At 42.6% G+C, this 21004-nt stretch overlaps 1 protein-coding gene across 5 annotated transcripts in view; it reads right to left on the bottom strand.

The window, feature by feature from the left end:
• The window catches only part of adcy2b (adenylate cyclase 2b (brain)), a 668382-nt gene that overhangs the window by 23292 nt on the left and 624086 nt on the right, over nucleotides 1–21004 (bottom strand). For all 5 annotated transcript variants that reach the window (XR_013888839.1, XM_080205342.1, XM_080205332.1 and 2 more), the window contains exon 21: nucleotides 6542–6700. Coding sequence is in view for 4 of the 5 variants with exons in the window: in XM_080205342.1 (XP_080061468.1) it covers nucleotides 6542–6700 (159 nt within the window). In the remaining variant the exon portion in view is untranslated. The remainder of the gene's footprint in view (nucleotides 1–6541; nucleotides 6701–21004) is intronic.

Below are 21004 nucleotides of genomic sequence, written 5' to 3'. Positions count from 1 at the left end.
TCATGACCTAGACATTAATCATGTTATAAGTACATTATTGGTTCTACCTGAATGTCACCAACCAGAAAATAAAACTAGTATAGACAAAAAGATTTAGGGATTGCTTTTGATGATGCACCAGCTAGGTAATAAAAAGCCCTAGGAGGCAATCCTATTGAAAAAATTCTAAGGGCCGATGGACCATGAATACGGGAGAGAATCACATTTTTGGGCGAGCTGTCAGTCATTATCTTGTGCTACTTACGCCAGTAGGGGGAGTGGACAGAGTCTATTCATGCCAGGAGACTGAGTGTGACTTCTGGAGGGCATCACTCACTTCTGCACAATAGTACATAGTACACTGGAAGACTGTCACTCCCCCGAATTCCCCTGAACACTGCCTCACCTACCCTATCCTGACTGCCCTGGCGATCCCTAATTGCAGAGTGCGCAGTCCCCATGCGCTGCCTCCCCATCAGTCACTGATCCCTCCCCTTAAGCCCCATTTTCTCCCCTTAGGTTCCACCCTTCTGCACTGCCCGGTGCCTGGTGGGGAGTTCCATAATGCCTAGTGGGCATTATGGATATCAGGCTGGCACTGCCAAGTTCCAAGGCTGACAGTGCCAGGTTGGCACTGCCCAAGGGGCATTGCCCATCCTTGCCTCTAATCACCTCGGAGACTGCAATGGCTTCCAGTCCCTCTGGCGACGCCATCAAATGTGGTCCCGATTGCTGGGGACCATACATGATCCTCACCGGTGAGGTTGTTAAAGCAATTGAGTCTGGGATAATTATATTTAAATTTAGATTTAAATATTAAAATCAGCCTCGCACACTTGCTCGGTGCGAGACTGATTATGCCAGCAATTCAGGGCCGGTATCATTACAAGAGACGAGAAACCGGGTGTGAATCTAGTTTTTTGCCTCTCTCATGGCCTTACCAACTCATCACGCTGATAAGACTGGTGTGATGAGCTGGTAAGATCTGCCCCGTAATATTTAATTCCCATTTACATCAACAGCAGTGAATTGATAAAAACTGTGTAGATGTCATTCTCCAACATGGCAGGGATTGTGAATATATTCTGCACTGTTTTTGAACTGGTTAATAACTCAGACAAGGATGAATGGTCTCTTTAAATATTGATGGGTTGTGTGGGTGATAATCCCCTTCATACTAGGTAAGTGGCTACATTGTGAAAGTACTTTGGAGGTACTTATAAATCACAATTTGCAGATTTATCTAGAGTGGTATTTAATGCAACTTTCTGCCAGTGCATGCATGACACCTTTGTTCCATAGTACAGAACTTATTAAAGTCATTCTCATTAATACCAACCTGAACAGTAAGTGTTTAATCAGACATAATAAATCTCAAATAGAGAAACAAGGCTTAAAGGATAAAAATTGCTTAAATAAATTAAGTGATACAGTCTCTAAAAGGTACGTATTTACATTTCTGGATTTTTTCACTAAGTGTCTTCACTTGGTTCAGCATCATTTTCCAATCCATAAGCGAGTACTTGATCCCTATGACTGTTGCCTAACAGCTAGGTAAGTGCTGTGAGCACTTGGGTCCAAACAAGATTGCTTGTCATTGTATGCTAGGTAATATGTGCTACCCTGAGACTATGTCAACTTTAAGATACTGAAAAATATACATACTATCAGATCATAGTTTATCATAGACTATAATTTGCTAAGACAACTTATTAAGCAATAAATAATAAGATGAACAGGAGTAAACACAAACAAAACGTAGTATTCACAAATTTTATTACATTCCTCAAAATCTTGAAAATGACAAAAAAATCTGTTCATTAAAGATCAATTCTGTCTTCACTATCACAAACTCTCTGGCTTGATCTATCATTAGCTTCAAAATGACTGCTAACTAAGGAAAAGTTATCCTTTGCTTTATCAGTCAAAGTACAGGCCCAAGGAACTGGTTGGTCACATTTGCCATCTGCTGCAGGATTTTGTGCCAAGAGGATGGAAGATATCCACTGCCAGTGTTGCTGAAAGTTACAGCAGCACTCAATTTTTATGCCAGGGGCCCCTTCCAGGGGCCTTTGCAGAATTTCACAAGCATTCACATACAAGTGCATCCAGGATGTGGTGGATGCAATCTTCATGAGGGCACACAACTTTGTTTATTTTGAGTGGGATCAGGCAAGCTAGGATGCAAGAGCAATGGGCTTCATGCAAATCGCTGGCTTTCCACGTGTGCAGGGCACCATCATCTCCGCTCACGAGGCATTCAGATCTATGGGTATCAAGCAGTGAACAACATGAACCGCAAGGGCTTCCATTCACTGAATGTTCAGTTGGTCTCCGACAATGCCAAATCACCCAGCTTTGAGCATTACTCTCAATGACTGTGCGTGCTCTGACATTCTGAGCCACTCTCAGATCCCTGATATGTTTCAGGGTCTAACAGGTTTATTTGTAGCAAACACCACAAGCTTTTGGAACAGGCTGTCCCTTCGTCAGGTGGGTGGGAGTTCTAAGCACAAGCAGGGCACAAACTTACAAACTCAATTTACATTATTCACATAAATTGAGTTTGTGTCTTTGTGTCCTGTGGGTGAGAGTTCTGATCACAAACCTGACAAAGGGACAGCCTGTTCCAAAAGCTTGTGGCGTTTACTACAAATAAACCTGTTAGATTTTAAGCTGGTGTTGTGAGGCTTCTTTCTGTTTATTCCCTCGTCCAATGCCAGCATCTCCACATCATGTTTCAGGGTCCACAGACGCTACAGGGTTGGCTTTTCTAGACAAGTGCTGTTCACTGAGGAGTTGTTTGATGATGCCTGTGACACAGAGTGCAGCTGAGACAAGGTACAATGAGGCTCATGACATAACTCGCACTTAGGTGGAACAGATCAGATGGATAGTGAAGATGAGGTTCCGGTGTGGTGGACCTGCAGTACAATCCACAGAGGGTGTCACACATTGCGATTGTTTGATGCACCCTGCAAAACCTATTGCTGCAACAGGGGGAAGAACTGCCTGAGGAGAAGATGGGGGAGTGACAGGTTCTCATTGATGAGGAGGACATCAAAGCAGACGAGGGTGAGAAGATCATTGAGGGAGAGGATATCAGCCATGAGGCAATAATGATGTGCAGATGAGCTTGGGATGTGCTCATTGCTGCCAGATTCATGAAGGTTTGAGGCTGATAGTTACAGAAAGTGCCTGCATCTTAGAGTGCATTTTTTTACAGCAGTGTAGGAGAACAGTTTTGGACCAAGGTCTCCACTATCTTAGCTGCATTGACCTAATTGCGCTGCAGTGTCAGCACAATCACCTCAGACATAATGGATTCCTCCAAGCAGTCTTTTCATCTGAAAGGACAGAATGTAATATCAGGGGTGAAATAAAACTTTAACAGTAGCCTGGGGAGGTTTGTGTTTTAATGTGTGGCCTAGACACGCTTTGCATAGTTTTTCCATTGCTATTTATTTTTCACAGGTCTGTGGCTCCCTAAGGCAGCTCCAGAGTGGCTATTCTCCCGAGGAAACACAACAGAAACAGGTGTCCACACACTCCCTTTTCTCAGCACCCACCCTCTTCTCCCCACCCCCCACTCCCCTTCGCTGGAAATGCTCAGCTTTCCACAGAGTGCATTTCACGCTCGATGGTCTTTAATTGGTCGGCCAGCATGAAATTTTAATCCACGACCAACGATGACCAGGAACATGTTTCACACCTGCTTCTGGGCCGGCCAGGTAAATGTGCCCAATGGACTCTGACTTAGAATCTGGAGACTGCTTGTAGTTCCAGTCCTGCCCACAACTGTCACTGGTTCTGCTGAGGCAATCAAGTTGGCTGACTGTCTTTAAAATGACCTTATATGTCTCAGGTTTTAATGCTTATCCTCTACAGATTGAGGAAGAAAATAATAACCACACTCAATATTTAAAGTAGTTACCAAAACTTTGTACGCTGATATGCTATTCTAGTCTGACTTACATCCACTGGGTTGCAGTGCTCCCTCTCATGTGTTTTAAAGGATGTGCAACTCTTTAGCATTGGTTCCAGCCTATCTAAAAAAAATCTTCTAAAGTTAGAGAAGACCCATGAGGAAGGTAACATCAAAACACTCCAGCTATTCTTCTCATGTCAGTGGCTGAAAAATTTTATGTGACATTTGAGTTAAAACCTTAAAGCATAACATATTAGATAAACAGATGGACAGATCTGCTGCGTGGCACAATGCAATTTCTGCAAGTTATCCTTGGGCACTGTGAGAGTTGTTTAAGCATGAGCAAACTTTTCATTTTGGTTTTGCTATTTTAATGTTACTAAAGTGTTGCTGGGAGCTGATAGAAAATTGTAAAGGTAAAATAGTAACCAGGAGCAACTTTTGTGTGCCATGTTGGCTGGGCTGTTTTCTGGGTTTTAGTTTTCTGGCAAGGCCAGATGTTTTCCAAAATTCTACTGTTTTTTTTTCTGAAAATGTTCTCACTTTTGCATGAAACATGACGGATGGTTCAATTATAGCATTTTGTGGGTGATAACTTAATAACACTGAAAAACTTTAAAATTTACTTGGATTTTCAATCCAAAATTATTTTTTGAATTGTTATTGCCCTTTCGACTCATAAATCAATCCACTACTGCAGACATATGTTAATGTCTAAAGAAATGTGCACAAAAAATGGTGGATTACAAAACAGTTATATTATCCGAGAATTTATTAATCCTTTAAATGCAAATTAGGTAATGAGAAATATGCAAAAATGTCTGACAGGGCCACTAACTCGACTGATTGTAAAATGCCATTTTTTATTTGCAAGAAATTTACAAGAAATATTCAAGTTCTCTGTGGGAATTCTTCAGCCCAACATCATTAGTGGTTATATATGTTACATAGAAATATGGAGTTTAAAGGAGGTTCACTACCATAATACATACTTGCAGATTAACAAATATCATTGCAACTTGCGCTGAAAAGTCAGGTCATTGATCAAGTGTAGTACTTGGTCATAGACATATAGACTTGTAATGGTTTATTTGAGATTTTTATGAATAAAGTATATTTTTGGGAAAAAAAAACTCAGCTTTTTGGCTAAGATCAAGTGTAGTATTGACATGGTTGAAGTCATTAGGTTACATTTCAGCTTCATTTGAAGCAATTTTTTCAAGTGGCATCTTGGCCTTTTGGCTAAGATGCAAATAAGATCAAGCCTTGGAGGAGGAGCTACACCTACTCCAATCAGCTTGGATCATGTAGATCAAGCCCAAGACAGGTGGTGAAAGCCCTGCCCTGTCAGCTTGGATTGGGAATGTCCCAACTTGTTGGGACTCTGAATTGGCTTTAATTTGACTTGATTGGATTGGAATAAAGTAAACAAGAAAAAAAGGCTAAGATCAAGTGTAGCATTGACATGCTGTGCTTGATTGAAGTCATTAGGTTACATTTCAGTTTTATTTGAAGCAATTTTTTAAAGTGGCATCTCAGCCTGTTGGCTAAGATGCAAATTAGATCAAGCCTTTGAGGAGGAGCTATGCCTGCTCCAATCAGATTGGATCATGTAGATCAAGCCCAAGACAGGAGGTGAGAGCCCTGTCCTGTCAGCTTGGATTGGGAATATCTCAAAAAAAATTTGGTCAGAACAAAGTATTTCTGCCGGAGTAGGGTTTTTGCTGCAGCTACTTAACTTTAGTATGGCACAAAATTCAAAATTTCACAATTCTTCTGAATTAGCACAATGATGTTAATTTTATGTATGCAGAAATTTTAGAAACATAAATCTGCAGAAGTTGTGGCTGGTAAAAGCAATAATCACCTTGTTCTTCTGCTAAGATATCTTTGCAAGACAGTGTTGCGAACCAAAATGGTGCATAAAACTGGATTGACAAAGTGGGGGTTGCACTTCATGACCTGCCTGCACTCCTTGGTATTGAAGTAGGTAGCAAGCAGACTTGGTGCAGTATACTCATCTAATTAATTGTAAAATTGGTCCAAGTGGGGCCCATGCTGCTGGCTGCTTGAGTGCTCTGCAGTGTGCACTGAAAGCATGTGGTCTAGCCATTCTGCTCTTTCAAAAGACAGTCTATTCCTCTTAAAGGGAAGTTGCACTGAATCGTGGAAGGCTGCTGTTAAATTCTACTTCTGGCACATGTGTGTGCCCTTCCCAGCAGGAGGTGCTGTGCAGGTCATGTCAGAGTTGGTTGAAGGAACTACAAACCCACTTAGAGGGCCTCCAACTTCTGCTGCATCTGAATTTTGTACTGTACTTTTTTTGTGTCCTCACATTTTTTTCTACTTATTTTCTTAGGGTGTTGAGCCTTGCTGCAGAAAAAAATACAAAGTGATAATTCTTCACATATGACTCAGCACATTGTCAGCACAAAAAAAATTGCTGTAATTAACAACGTGAAGCTTGATCAAGTCTTCATGAGTGCAGCACAACCAATAGATCCAAGTGTGATGCTATGGTTTGCATAGTTTAGTTCCATTTCATATATTTATCCATTGAGCCCGCCATCTTTGATTTTATCTCTTAGAAATATACCAGAAATGTATTTTGTGTAAGTCTGAAGGAACACTTACTTCATTTTTCCAGTTTTGAGCCAAGAAATGTTCAGCCACATGAGCAGGAAGCACATTTTCCAGCAACACCCTGTTGAGGTTTTCCATGGTTTCTATCTCCTCGCATTCTCTTTTGAATTTGTTCTTCCACAGGAAATCTAACCTACAGTAATATTCATTCTGTTACAAGAGGACACAAAGGTAAAGAAACAATAGACAACTTAACATCTGACCAATTTACATATGATATTAAAAAGTTTCTAAGGCAAAATAAATTCATATTAACACACATCAGTTAATAATATGAAAGCACTGTTTGTATAAGGTCAATTGTAAATGCCACAGTGAAACTCATGTCTGCATAGTATATAAACTGGACCATGCTTTACAACAAGAAACAAAATGATAGCATAGTCCTTTGGAAAGGAAAAGAAGACAAATATGGTTTCTAGTATTTTTTTGAAAAGAAAGAAGAAATGAAGCAGAGGGAATTGGGTGGGAAAGAATCCTAAAGGATTGGAGCACACATTGAGAAATTAGTCAATACATGACAAGCATGAATTGATAGCATTACTACAAAGCATGCATAAAGAGGTTGGTCTAAGGTTCTCAGGCCTCATTATTGTTGTAGGGTTTTGGATACCATTCAGTAGATTGTAATGAAGTCTTCATAATCTTAAGTAGGTTAACTGAAAGTATTTATTAACTCCAAGAATTATGAACAAATATGCAGCAAAAGGGGTCAAGCTAGGATGTGCCTCCATGTTTGCTTCTGTAATTAGCTCACTACAACTAGACTGACCCCAAAGGTGAGGTCTTGTGTTCTTGTAAATCAGTCTGTGGGTGATACTCTACTCTGAACCACTTTAACCCTCTATATGGCAAACCCTTTTACTACATCTCCCACTCAAGTCTTTAACCAATGTACTTCAGTTGACTGCAGTTACCCCATATATTTACATTAACATTCCTGCCCTATCTCGTCATTTCAATTCTCGGAGTTCATTAGTTCAGGCAGTCTGGATCCCTTATAATACTTCCATATCTGGTATGGACTACTCCTGGAAGCAGAGGTGGACTTACAACGAAACAGTCTCTGATTGGCCAAGTCCTCTTGTAACTCTGTGAGTCACATTTTACTCAATCCCCAATTAAAACCCTAGGGTTTGCATTATACTGTGCACTGGCAACAGATGGACTAGAGAATCCATCAATTACAAATCAGTGATGAAATAGGGGAAGAAGACGATGAGAAGAATTAAAGATGATCAGGGTGAAGATGGCAGAGAATCCATAGAGCCCCTTCAGAGCAGAAGGAGACCATCTGTCCATCACAATCTCCCAGTGAGATTTCAGGTTGGCAAATCCAGTAACGCAGGTGGTAAAAAGATGCAGACCATTCATTGCTGATATTGTCCCCGGTTTTCATGCCCCTGTCCAGTCTGTTCTAGATGGCTCTGGCTGACTCCCGGTTTCTCCTGCAGCGCCTTGTCTTCCTGAGTCACCGGGTCAGGACGGCCATGAGCGTCTGGCTTCAGCCCAGCCCCGACTCCTAGCCCAGCATGGCTGAGCGGGAGAGCAAGAGAATGACAATTTCTTCACTAAAAGTGACAAAAAGAAGAAAGGCAAAACCGAATTGGCCATGGCAGTGCCCTTCACTAGGTTGACCAAATCCGTGGTGTTGATTGAGGTCCCCACCCTCTCCCTCGCCCTGCATCCGTACCCACCCTGCCTGCCACCACTATCTCCCTCAGCTGATAGTGTCAGATCCCGCTGAAGTGGTATCAGTCTCCAGAGTGGCCAAGAAAGTGAAGGAGGAGAAAAAGCAGGTGCCAAGAGCGAGTGTGATGATCCTCAACATGAGTGGGTCAGGGAAGATGAAGAATGGAAGGAGCCTGACTTGAGCAAAAGGAAGTTGACCTGGAGCAGCTCATCGAATATGGTGTTGGGGCTGGGCTAAAGCTAGCTACTCACAGCCATCCCAGCTCCGTGACTCAGGGCAACGTGGTGGCATTGGAAAGACTGGGAGCCAGCCAGAGTCACCCAGAAGTTGATTCAGTGGCTAGAGAATCCATCAATTACAAATCAGTGATGAAAGAGAGAAAAAAGATGATGAGAAGAATTAAAGATGATCAGGGTGAAGATGGCAGAGAATCCATAGAGCCCCTTCAGAGCAGAAGGAGGCCATCCGTCCATTACATATGCACCGATATCTTCACCAGGATCAACCCGCATTGCATCCCTGTAACTCCACACATTTTACCCAGCTAAACCCCTAATCTGCATACTAAGGGGCAAATTAACATGGCCAATCCACCTCACCTGCACATCTTTGGAACGTGGTAGGAAACCAGAGCACCCAGAGAAAACCCACGCAGACACAGGAAGAATATGCAGACTCCACACAGACAGTGATCTGAGGCCAGAATTGAATCCGGGTCCCTGGTGCTGTGAGGCAGCAGTGATTGCCACCATGCCACCTCATCTTGTATATCTTATATAAAGAAGGAGACAAGACAGTCGGGCCCTGAAACGAGATAACTCCAGCACCAGTATCTGTCGTTGTGGTTGCAGAAACGCCAGAATCAAAGCCATTTGGCATTTATTGCAGCCAAATCAGGTAATGTGAGAAGAACATAATCACAAAGACCAGCAGAGATTTACAATGATGCTCTATTACTACCCCTAGGGGCTTCTGCGAAGCATGTAGGGATCAGAAAAGAGAAAGAAATGGAAAAGACCTTTGAAATGGTGAAATTCAAAACCAGACCCAGAGAGCATGGTTCTTAAAGTCAGTCTGTTCAGAACTTGGCAACCAGTTTGCTCTTGGGGAGCAGCAAATGTTTGTGCCTATTTTACAGACTGGGGTTCTTCATTCCATCCGAGATAACTAATATACATGTAATCCAACTGTCTTCACTTCACAATGCCAGAAAGATTTTAATTGATCTGGGATAGATTTCTGCAGGCAAATAAGGCATCTGCAAGGCATCATGGGAATTTTAAGCCTGAATCACAATAGCTGCTGTCATCTGTTATGGACTTGAACTGAAAAAGGTTTGAATGAAATTTCAGTCACTTTCTGAGTAAAGAATAAAAATGCAGACATTAAGTGCTCCATTTGTTTATATTCCTGCTTCCTATTTGAATGTTGAGTTTTTCAAAGGTGACTAGCTCCCAAACCAGCCTTTGGCCACGCTTGTTTAGAAAGGAAGGGGTGAGCAGGAATCCAGTCAGAGAGGGCAGGGTCCGAGAGAGCCTCTTCAACCACCAGGTAAACTAGATTTTAAATTTAACATCAACTTTATTCAGAGTTTTCCTTACCTTGTGCTTTCTCACACTATTGATATCTAAACACTGGGTTGTGCCTTAATACTATGTGGATACAAAATGCTCAGACTCAATCATTCCAGTGCAACTGCACTCTCTTCCGTAAAAATCTTCTTCTAAAAATTAAGGTTTAAACTACCTTTCCTTTTGGAAATATTTAAATACTAATATTTAAAGCGGGAAACAACAGAATTTGCATTTGAAGATTTCACATTTTTAACACAACATAAAATGGATTTTCATTGTTTTCAAAAAGCTTGGGGGGGGGTGGTTGGAGTTCATCACAAGAATTTCTAAGTGTTATAACAGTGAAAATAATGGAGTGATCTGCGATAGCATCTCAGGCACCCTCCACATTGCAATCCTCCTACACTCAATCACTTTTTCGGAGAGTTGGGAGTTTTGTACCGGAGCCCGGGGGGGGCGGCGGTGGTCATGTGCTGGTGAGTCTAACTTCAGAGTGTATGGGCATCATTCCGCAAGGACACCCCAAGTTCGGAGCATACTGGGTAACCTCACTCCACCCACAGACGTTGGGATCCCCTTCATTGGCAGCATGTTCCCCTGCACCCTCCCCAACATGGGTTTCCGGCATCAGGGCCCTCTCAATGGGACACCTGCCTGACCCTTGACATGCCCCCGATCAAGGCCCCCAACATGACCCCTCATCCAGACTGCCTTCACGATCCAACCCATCAAAGGCAACATGGTGGCACAGTAGTTAGCACTGCTGCCTCACAGTGCCAGGGACCTAGATTTGATTCCTGGCTTGGGTCACTGTCTGTGTGGAGTCTGCAAGTTCTCCCCGTGTCTGCATTGGTTCCCTTTGGGTGTTATGGTTTTCTCCCACAATCCGAAAGGTAGGTTGGGTGGGTAGATTGGCAATGCTAAATTCTCCCTCAGTATACCCGAGAAAGAACCGGAGTATGGTGGCTAGGGGATTTTCACAGCAACTTCACTGCAGTTTTAATGTAAGCCTACTTGTGCCACTAATAAATAAACTCTAAACCTTTAAACTGCCCGAACCCTTACCCCTATCAAACCTTGACCACACAGCTTCTACCCTCTTATGGCCCCCTACTCAAGCCCCATACACTCAGCACTGTCCCTGGCATGCTGGCGATGCCCATATGGCACCACTGGGCTGTCCAGTGGCCACAGCCAGGCTGTCCAGTGTGCCAGTTGGGCACCACCAGTGTGCCAGTTGGGCAATGCCAGGTGGACACTGCCCAATGAGCACCTTCCGGCCATACCCCTGACCACCCAGGAACTTCACCTGGGAGGCCAGTAGTGATTTGCGACGTTATTGTGCCATGCCAAAAGGCTGTGAATTCCATGATTTGGCATTTGAATGGGCTATGCATATTTAAACGCTACTTTAAATATGCTAACTGGCCACCCACCCTTTCTGGGTGCTATCCAGTTTGTGCCAGGAGGGGCACAAGGCCAGGAGACTTGCAAACTGTTTGACGCAATGTGCAAAACCAATTTTTAGGCCTGCATGCTATTCTCCTAGATCAGCACAATCTATTAACAGCATGGCAAGATCGGAGAATCGCCCTTCTGATTTTTTATTTGCACCTTATATCTAGCTTGAATTTGCACACAAGCGAACGTCTACCAACACAAGTTACTTTTTAGGAAGCTTTACGAACTATATCTAAATGTTTATATTGTCACTTTTAGCAATATTAATTGGAAATATAAAATGCTGATCTGAGTAGACAACTTACATTAATTCCTGAGGAGTGAACATTGACTAAAGTAAGACAAATAACAATTTAGCATTTGAAATGCACATGTCAACATTATTGGGACACAGCATTATTGGGAGCAGGGCGTGACATCACTGGGGAAAGGGCGTGACATCATTGTAGGGGGCCAGAAATGAAGGTGAGCACAGGGCTCCACAAAGTGCAAATCCTCAACTGCCTGGAGGAATCATATATTCTGTCTGTGTAGATCAGCTCAGTTGATTTGGAGATTGTCCTGGCATCTGGGTATTTTTTCATCCTCTTTTTCCATTCTTCAGTATTGAACCACTCTTTTCAATTTGGCAGTTGTGGTGATAGGTGATTGTTGTTCCATCTTGTTCTTGTGGGGTGGACTAGTCTTGTGCTCATCTGCATGTCAATTTTCCCTTTTATCTTTCATTATGTGGGTCATCATGAAGTCTTCTGTAATGGAAAATTATCATTCCTTTTCTTTAAACAAGCTCACCTTTGCATTTGGCTTTGTGATGTACTGTGAGTAAATAATGTCTGATACTTGTTTCTGTGGCATTCTCCTGCTGGCTTGGAGTTGCAGCAGTTGCTCTGTTGTTGCAGCATTGCTCTTATCTACAATCATCAGAGGTGGATGTTGAGGCTCTTCTGGTTGTTGAGTGTTAGATATCCTTCATTGGAGGCATAGTGGTAACCATCAGAGTGGTCAGCTGGTCTGACCACTGAAATCTTTCTGACACCTCTAACAACAATGGACAAACATGCTTTGCAATGAGAGAAAATACTTCAGAACTAAAGTCCCAGCCAAAAATTTTTTTTTTTTGTTTGAGCTCTCAGGAACTTGTAGTTCTGTATAATTATGGCTGTGGTTTCTCAACATCTTCTGTCATTTTGTCAAGAATCAGGGCTATACAGGCATCTCTGCTCAAAAGAGAAAATGTTTGGTTATAAATGACATAACATATGTTTGTTGTCATACCTTAGTGGTTCCAGAAGCATGCCCACAGAGTGGTGTGTCTGTTTCTATGCTTCTTTGTCCAATAGGACATAACACTGGTCCTCATGTTCAGTTTAAGGTTTGTGAGATGGATGTTAACTGAAATATCTGCATTCCAATATAAAAATCCAGAATCTTTGAACCCACCCAAGAAGCATAGCTGTGTGGCCTCTTGGTGTGCAGTCTTGATCTCAATGAATCATCTTTGGATCTTCTGTGCATCGGGTTGGCCTTGCACAGTTTGTAGAAATATCCATTTCTTTTACATTAAAAACATTGAGTTGAAATTGCAGGGCATTGATCTCACTTGTGGGGGCACTGCGCATCACAGCACTTCCGATAGGTTAGGATATTGCTTCTGTTCAGAAGTTAGAATGAAATGAAAAGGAAAAAGTTGGATTTTAAGCATTTTAGCTGCAGATTTGTGAGATGCAGATTAGCCTAGTAGCAGGGTGAAACAGATAGTCTCCAATTTGCTCAACAAACTATCAGTTGAGGACATCGATTATATACATGCCCAATTGCAAAGCAGAGCTCTGGCAGAAGAATCAAGCTGTTGTGTGGAATGGAAAAGCAATCTGCCTGTATGGGACCCATAAATTTTACTCTAAACAAGAAGAACAGTTCCCAAAAGAAAGCTTCATGTCCTGTGAGGTAATTATTTGCTGGATTTGGATCATTTGGACAAAGGCACTATCTATTGCATTTTGTGGACATGGCCACCTGGTTTAGTATATCCACAGTGATTTACAGCAAAAATAAAAATACCATAAAGATATAATTATGATCCACTGGATTGGAATAGGATTGGGGGCACCATCTAAAGTTTTGTTGGACAATGGAGCTGAATTCGCAAATCATGAGTTTCAAGATATGTGCGAAAATTTAAATATTGTAATAATGCACATTGCAGCAGACAGCCCATTCAGCAATGGCCTCTGAGTAAGGAATCATACAGTTATAGATGAATGTTGAAACTTTGGCAGATCAACCGGGCTGTAAATTGCAGGTTGCATTCGCGTGTGCAGTGTATGTGAAAAATGTGTTACAAATGGGGGGAGAGGGGGAGCTACAGTCCATACCAGTTGGTATATGGGAGGAACCTAAAGTTGCCGTCAGTATTAACAGATGCTCTCCTGGCATGAGAAGGGACAAGCATTAGCTCTATGTTTTCTGCACACTTAAACGCTATGCATTTAGGGAGAAAAGATTTCAGTGAGACTGAGGTTTCAGAACAGATAAGAAGGGTCCTAAGACATTGCAAAAGACCATTGAGGGAATATTTTGAGAAAGGGGATAGGGTCTACAATAAAAGAGAGGGCAAAAAAAAATAGAAAGGGCCCGGGAAAGTGATAGGAACAGACAGCAAGGCACTGATAGTACAACACGGTAACCACACAGTGCAGGCCCACTCTTCGAAGGTAGTGGGACTTGGGTATGAATTTGGAGCATCTGAGCAAGATGCAGAAGTGTAGGAGGTATCTTGTATCTCATACCCTGAGCTATTATGAGGATCACTTAACAATTGATGAGAGGGAATCTGATGATCAACAAAGTACGAATGAAGCAGGGGATGAAGCTGCTACTTCAAAGGTTCAGCTATCCAATGTAGGCACAGTGGTATCATACATACCCAAAGGTAATGGGGGGATTCACTATATTGTGAAAGCAGGAAAGACCTCAGGATAGTACAAACACTGGCTCAACATCCAAGAGCGAGGGCAAGAAGCCAAAGCTATAGATTGAGAAAATGGGGTGGACAGGTAGAAACAATAAAAGCTAGATCTAAGTCCTGAGGATGAGATAGTAAGTATTTGTGAACCCAGGAAAAAAACAAGAATCTGTGCCCAAAGGCGAGTCAACAGAGAACAGTGGTCTGAGAGTAGCAGCCCTGTCAGAAACAGACACAGTAAAAAGTCTGACAACACCAGGTTTTAGTCCAACCTATTTATTTGATAATATACTCACAAGCTTTCGGGGTTAGCCCCTTCGTCAGGTGAATGGAGAGTTCTGGCCTCAGACAGAGCATATAAAGCACAGACCGTCTGTGCTTTATATGCTCTGTCTGAGGCCAGAACTCTCCATTCACCTGACGAAGGGGCTAACCCCGAAAGCTTGTGAGTATATTATCAAATAAATAGGTTGGACTAAAACCTGGTGTTGTCAGACTTTTTACTGTGTTTACGCCAGTCCAACGCCGGCATACCCACATCATGACTACTAGAAACAGACACTGCAGTGGAGGCCAGAGTTTAACGAGGAAGGCTAGGAATCAAACCAGTGATAGGAATAGAAGTAGAAGCACCCATGATAAGGAAATATTGATAACTGCAAACAAAATGGTGATTGCAGAAGTAAGAGAGGCCAAACAAGGAGAGCTGGACGGTTGAAAGGAGTTTGGGGTATACACCGAGGTACCAGATGAAGGGCAACTTGCTTTGTCCATAGGTGGGTTTGCACAGAGCAATTTTTGCAAATTGGAAAATATAAAGCTAAAGCCAGATTAATAGTCTGTGTGTATGAGGAACATTTGGATGGGAGAGACATTAGGGTTGACTCACCCTCAGCAGGGAAAGTGACGCTGAATTTTTTTTTCGCTGTACTAGCATCTAGTAATTGGACGTGTAAATCAATTAATATCAAAGCGGCATTCCTGCACAGCGAAACATTTCAGAGAAAATTTTTTTGAGGCCACCCAAAAGCGCTGATAATACGCAAGGACATTTATGGAAATTGAACAAATGCATATATGGGTTAAGTAATTCATCAAGGGTTTGGGATTTCTCTTACAATCTGTATTGCTGAAAACTGGCTGTGTCCAGTTAAAAGCTGATCCAGCAATGTTTTACTGGAAGACTAATGGAAAATTAGCTGGAATTTTTGTGATGCATGTGGATGATTTCCCTTGGGGTGGCACAGAAGAATTTGAAAAAAGGATAATTGAGAAGCAGAAAACAGAATTTAAAGTAGGGAGTCAAGCGGCTGGTGCCTTTCAATATCTTGGTCTTGATATCCAATAAGGCAGCTCTGGTGAATTGATGGATCAACAGGGATATCTAAACAGTATTGACCTCATTCCCATCATTAGAGAAAGGTCAATGGAAAAAGAGGAATGGCCAATGAGAAAGAAACAGAATTGGTAAGGAGAATGATAGGACAGCTGAATTAGCTATGCACACAGACAAATCCAGATGGGAGATATAATGTCCTAGAGCTCAGTAATATGTTGAGGCATGCCAGAGATCTTGTAGGCTAATAAAACATTAAAAAAGCTAAAGTTAGAGAAATGTGTGATTAAATTCCCAGCACTAGGAGAACTGGAAGATGTGAAGTTGGTTGTATTCAGTGATGCCTCACATGCCAATCTACCAGATGGACATTCAAGTAGTGCTGGTTTCATAATGTTCCTGGTAGGTAAGGAAAGAAAATGTTGCCCCTTGGTCTGGGAAGCAAAGAAAATAAAAAGGGTAATCAAAAGTACATTGGCGGCTGAAACCCTAGCTTTATTGGAAGTGTTGGATATGGGGATATATTTGTCTGACACATTAGCAGAATTATTTTTTATGGGCACATTGGGTAAGAAAGTACCAATTGAGTTTTACATGGACAATGTTCACTCAACAAAAGGTGTAACAGAAAAACAACTCAGAATGGCTTTGGCCAGCATTAAACAAATGCTGGAAAACGTGGAAGTTTCCAAACTTAACTGGTTTGGTACAAATCTACAGGTATCCGACTGTTTTACAAAAAGGGGTGTCGATACTGGAATGTTATTAAGAAGACTGGAGGATGATTGTCTTAAATTATTTTGAAAAAAAAATTAAAAGGGGAATCTGTTGTAATGTAACCGGTGACAACTTGGTATTGGACATTATGTGACCAGGGGTAACAAGATGTAAGGGTCAGCTGACCCAGTAAATCATGGGACCAATTACAGAATGATGTAATAGTCAGCTGACCAGCTAACTCACTATAAATAAGAACCTGTGCAGAACTGTGTGGCGTTTGGATTGGCCAAGGGTGAGGCTCCAAGTTTGGAGTAATCATGTTTCTTTATTAGACCCTTTCTTTGATTTAGAAATTGGAGTGAGTTTTGTTCTATTTTTATTATCTGCATTTGAAGAGTTATTTCTGATGAAACACAGAAGATGTTTTTTTCCTCATACATGAATGTAGGCATTGCTGGTTTGGCCAGCATTCATTGCCCAATCCTAATTGCTCTTGAAAAGGTAGTGATGAACTGTCTTCTTAAGCAGCTGCAGTCTACGTGGTGTAGATACACTCATGGTGTCATTAGGCAGGAAGTTCCAGGATTTTAACCCAGTGACAATGAAGGAATGGCAATATATTTCCTAGTCTGGATGGTGAGTGGCTTGGAAGAGAACATCCAGGTGGTGGTGTTCCCATTTACCTGCTCCCCTTGTCCTTTTAGATGGTAGTGAATGAAGAGCTTGTTGAATGAGGAATGATAAAGGACTCTGAGTCTGTACTCATTGCTGTTTAGAAGGTTGAGGGGGATCTTATTGAAACGTACAGGATACTATGAGGCCTGGATAGAGTGGACGTGGAGAGGGTGTTTCCACCAATAGGAAAAACTAGAACCAGAGGGCACAAATTCAGACCAAAGGGACGATCCTTTAAAACGGAGATGAGGAGGAATTTCTTCAGCCAGAGAGTGGTGAATCTGTGGAACTCTTTGCTGCAGAAGGCTGTGGAGGCCAGGTCACTGAGTGTCTTTAAGGCAGAGATAGATAGGTTCTTGATTATTAAGGGGATCAGGTAGGAGAATGGGGATGAGAAAAATATCAGCCATGATTGAATACTGGAGCAGACCTGATGGGCTGAGTGGCCTAATTCTGCTCCTACGTCTTATGGTCTTATCCTGGGTTTGGAAGGTGCTGTCTAAGGAGCCTTGATAAGTTGTTGCAGTGTATCTTGTGGAAGATACATACTGATGATACAGTGAGATAATGGTTGAGGGAGTAAATGTTTGTGAAAGGATGCCAATCAAGCGGGCTTTTTTGTTCTGGATGATATCAAGCTTCTTGAGTGTTATTGTATGTGCCTTATAAATTATGGACAGATTTTGGGAAGTCAGGAGATGACTTACTCACCACAGCATTCCTAGCCTCTGACCTGCTCTTACAGTCACAGTATTTATATGGTTAGTCCAGTTCAGTTCCTGATCAGTGGTAACCCCCAGGATGTTGAGGCTAGGAAGAGGGGTTGAAGAAGATGGTTACTAGCAGGGAAAAGAAACGAGGGGATTATCTTTGTTTTCTAGGATGTTTCTGGAGTTGGGAGCAGATTTATAATTGATGGAGTACTTAATGATGCAGTGAATATTTGATGTTATTACATCTGATAGGAAGCAGCTTTACCGGGGAAGTGGGGCTCCTTGAGTTTTTTAATGTGATTTTAAACTTAGGCTGCTTTTTAATGTCAGTAACTGGCTACAGGGCAGGGGGAATTTACCAACAACCAGCCTGGTTGCACTGTATCAAGCTTTCTGGAATCTTTAATGGACATATTGAGAGAAGCATCTTCAATGCATTGCTAGCCCACTGTCATAATTTTCTTATGCCTCTAATGCAAGTAAGTTAGCAACCAATCAACACATTCAATCCTGTCTTGGACTTCTGTATCCAGTTCTCCTAGCTACAAGTGCATGATAGCAACATCCATTGTTGTTATGTTGCAAAGAATCTCCCTTGATCAAATTACAGTCTTTAAGAACATAAGAACATAAGAAATAGGAGCAGGAGTAGGCCATCTAGCCCTTCGAGCCTGCCCCGCCATTCAATAAGATCATGGCTGATCTGTCGTGGCTCAGTTCCACTTTCCCGCCCTCTCCCCATAACCCTTAATCCCCTCTCTTATCAAGAACCCATCAACCCGCTTCTTAAAAATATTTAGCGAGGCAGCCTCCACCACTTCAACGGGCAGAGAATTCCAGAGATTCACCACCCTTTGAGTGAAGAAGTTCCTCCTCAACTCCGTTCTAAACCGCCTTTTTTTCCTTTGTTGCTTTCAATTTCATGTTTGCTTAGTAATCACTGTGTCGGTCATTCTCAGAAGGTAATCAGTGTAGGTCCACCTTTCCTCTCAACTGTTATCATAGAATGGTACAGCACAGATGGAGGAGAGTTAGCCATCCTAACCTGGCTGGCTCTTTGGTAGAGTTATCCAATCAAGCCCACTCCACTGCTCCATTCCCATAACCCTTATCTATAAGTATTTATCCAATATTATTTTAAAAGTTGCTATTGAGTCTGCGGCCATCAACTTTTCAAGTTGTGCATCCCAGAGTGAAATTGAGCAGAATTTTGTCAATCAAGTCAGAGTCCCAACAGTAGATTAAAGTGTGTTGATAATATGCACAATTGGCAAGTCAGCTGGCAGGTCTTTCACCTTGATTTTACTAGCAGCAGCTCACAAATAAGCTGTCAGCAGGTTTGCTGACCTGTGCAGAATGGCTGACCACCCAGCAGAGTTGCTGGCCAGTCAGACAGCCAGAAACAGACCCAGCAGTGTCATCAGGGACTGTGGCCACTGCTGAGGTCTGCAGGGTCCATGGAGTCTACACAAGGTAGAGTGGAGAAACTTAAAAAATGTAAATATATTGTGATAGAGGGTGATCAACTCTGACATAATCATGGAGGCTGACTTTCATGTTCTCATTCCTGTCTTTAAATGGAAAAATACTTTCTTTTGGGCTGCCGTGGGGCTTGCAACTATAATTTCTTAATGCCAATTCTCTTGGATCCTTCTTTTACACCATGTTTCTGCAGCTTGTGCCTCAGTGGCAAAGCATCAGCCCCTAGTGTGCCATCTGGCATCACAACCAACAACAGAAGCAATCTGATCAATGAGGGTTGGTATTAAGAAAGTGGGTGGAGTTTTCCATTCTGGTAATGGCGGGTGGGAAAGTTCCTGTGATTCCCACTGGGCAGTGAGTTGGATAAATCACAGTTTGACGAATTTATTGGAATTCTATGAGGATGTGACTAGAGTGGTAGACAGAGGGAAACCGGTGGATGTGGTGTTTCTCAATTTTCAAAAGGTGTTTGATAAGGTGCCACACAAAAGGTTGCTTCAGAAGGTTAGGGGGCATGGAGTTGGGGGTAAGGTGTTAGCGTGGATAGAGGATTGGTTGTCTAATAGGAGGCAGAGAGTTGGTATTAATGGGTGCTATTCGGATTGGCGGTTGGTAACTAGTGGAGTGACGCAGGGAACGGTGCTGGGGCCTCAGCTATTTACCATTTATATAGATGATCTGGAGGAGGGGGCTGAGTGTAGGGTGTCGAAATTTGCTGATGACACTAAGATAAGTGGAACAGCAAATTGTGCGGAGGGTGTGGAAAGTCTGCAGAGGGATCTAGATAGGCTGAGCGAGTGGGCGAGGACCTAGCAGATGGAGTACAATGTTAGCAAGTGTGAGGTTATCCACTTTAGCAGGAATAATAGTAGGAGGAATTACTATTTAAAGGGCGAAAAGCTGCAGCATGCTACAGAGCAGAGGGACCGGGGGGTCCTTGTGCATGAGTTGCAAAAACCCAGTCTGCAGGTGATCAAGGAGGCAAATGGGATGCTGGCCTTTATAGCGAGGGGGATAGAATACAAAAGCAGGGAGGTCTTGCTGCGACTGTACAGGGCACTGGTGAGGCCGCAACTGGAGTACTGTGTGCAGTTTTGGTCGCCGCACTTGTGCAAGGATATTTTGGCCTTGGAGGGAGTGCAGAGGAGGTTCACTAGGCTGATACCGGAGATGAGGGGGTTGGACTATGAAGAGAGACTAAATAGACTAGGTCTGTACTCGTTGGAGTTTAGAAGGATGAGGGGGGATCTTATAGAGATGTATAAGATAATGAAGGGGATGGATAGGGTAGAGGTGGAGAGAATCAGATTCTTCTGATTCTTCCTCAAAGGACAACAGGACTAGGGGGCACAGCCTCAAGGTAAGGGGGGGGCAGTTTAGAACGGAGTTGAGGAGGAACTTCTTCACTCAAAGGGTGGTGAATCTCTGGAATTCTCTGCCCGTTGAAGTGGTGGAGGCTACCTCGCTAAGTATATTTAAGACACGGGTGGATAGGTTTTTGGTAGGCAAGGGAATTAAGAGTTATGGGGAGAAAGCGGGAAAGTGAAACTGAGCCACTTTAGATCAGCCATGATCTTATTGAATGGTGGGGCAGGCTCAAAGGGCTAGATGGCCTACTCCTGTACCTACTTCTTATGTTCTTATGTTCTTAAATCCATGCAATGTTCTGTTTTCAGCTCATTAGTTATGCATCAGTGATGTGCTCATTGAATCTTGTGATGGGAAGGCAGGGACTTAACCACATCCACCAATACCCTTTAGGTTGAAGGTCCTGTTATCACATTTAGCATCTGTATAAGTATTCATGTACTGTAGGCCAGGTGTGTTGTTTGGTT

This window comes from Carcharhinus amblyrhynchos, chromosome 2 (assembly GCF_965287045.1).
Source record: "Carcharhinus amblyrhynchos chromosome 2, sCarAmb.v2.hapA, whole genome shotgun sequence".
NCBI lineage: Eukaryota > Metazoa > Chordata > Chondrichthyes > Carcharhiniformes > Carcharhinidae > Carcharhinus > Carcharhinus amblyrhynchos.
Note: the sequence above shows the minus strand (reverse complement) of the source record. Positions and strands in the feature narration are given on the sequence as shown.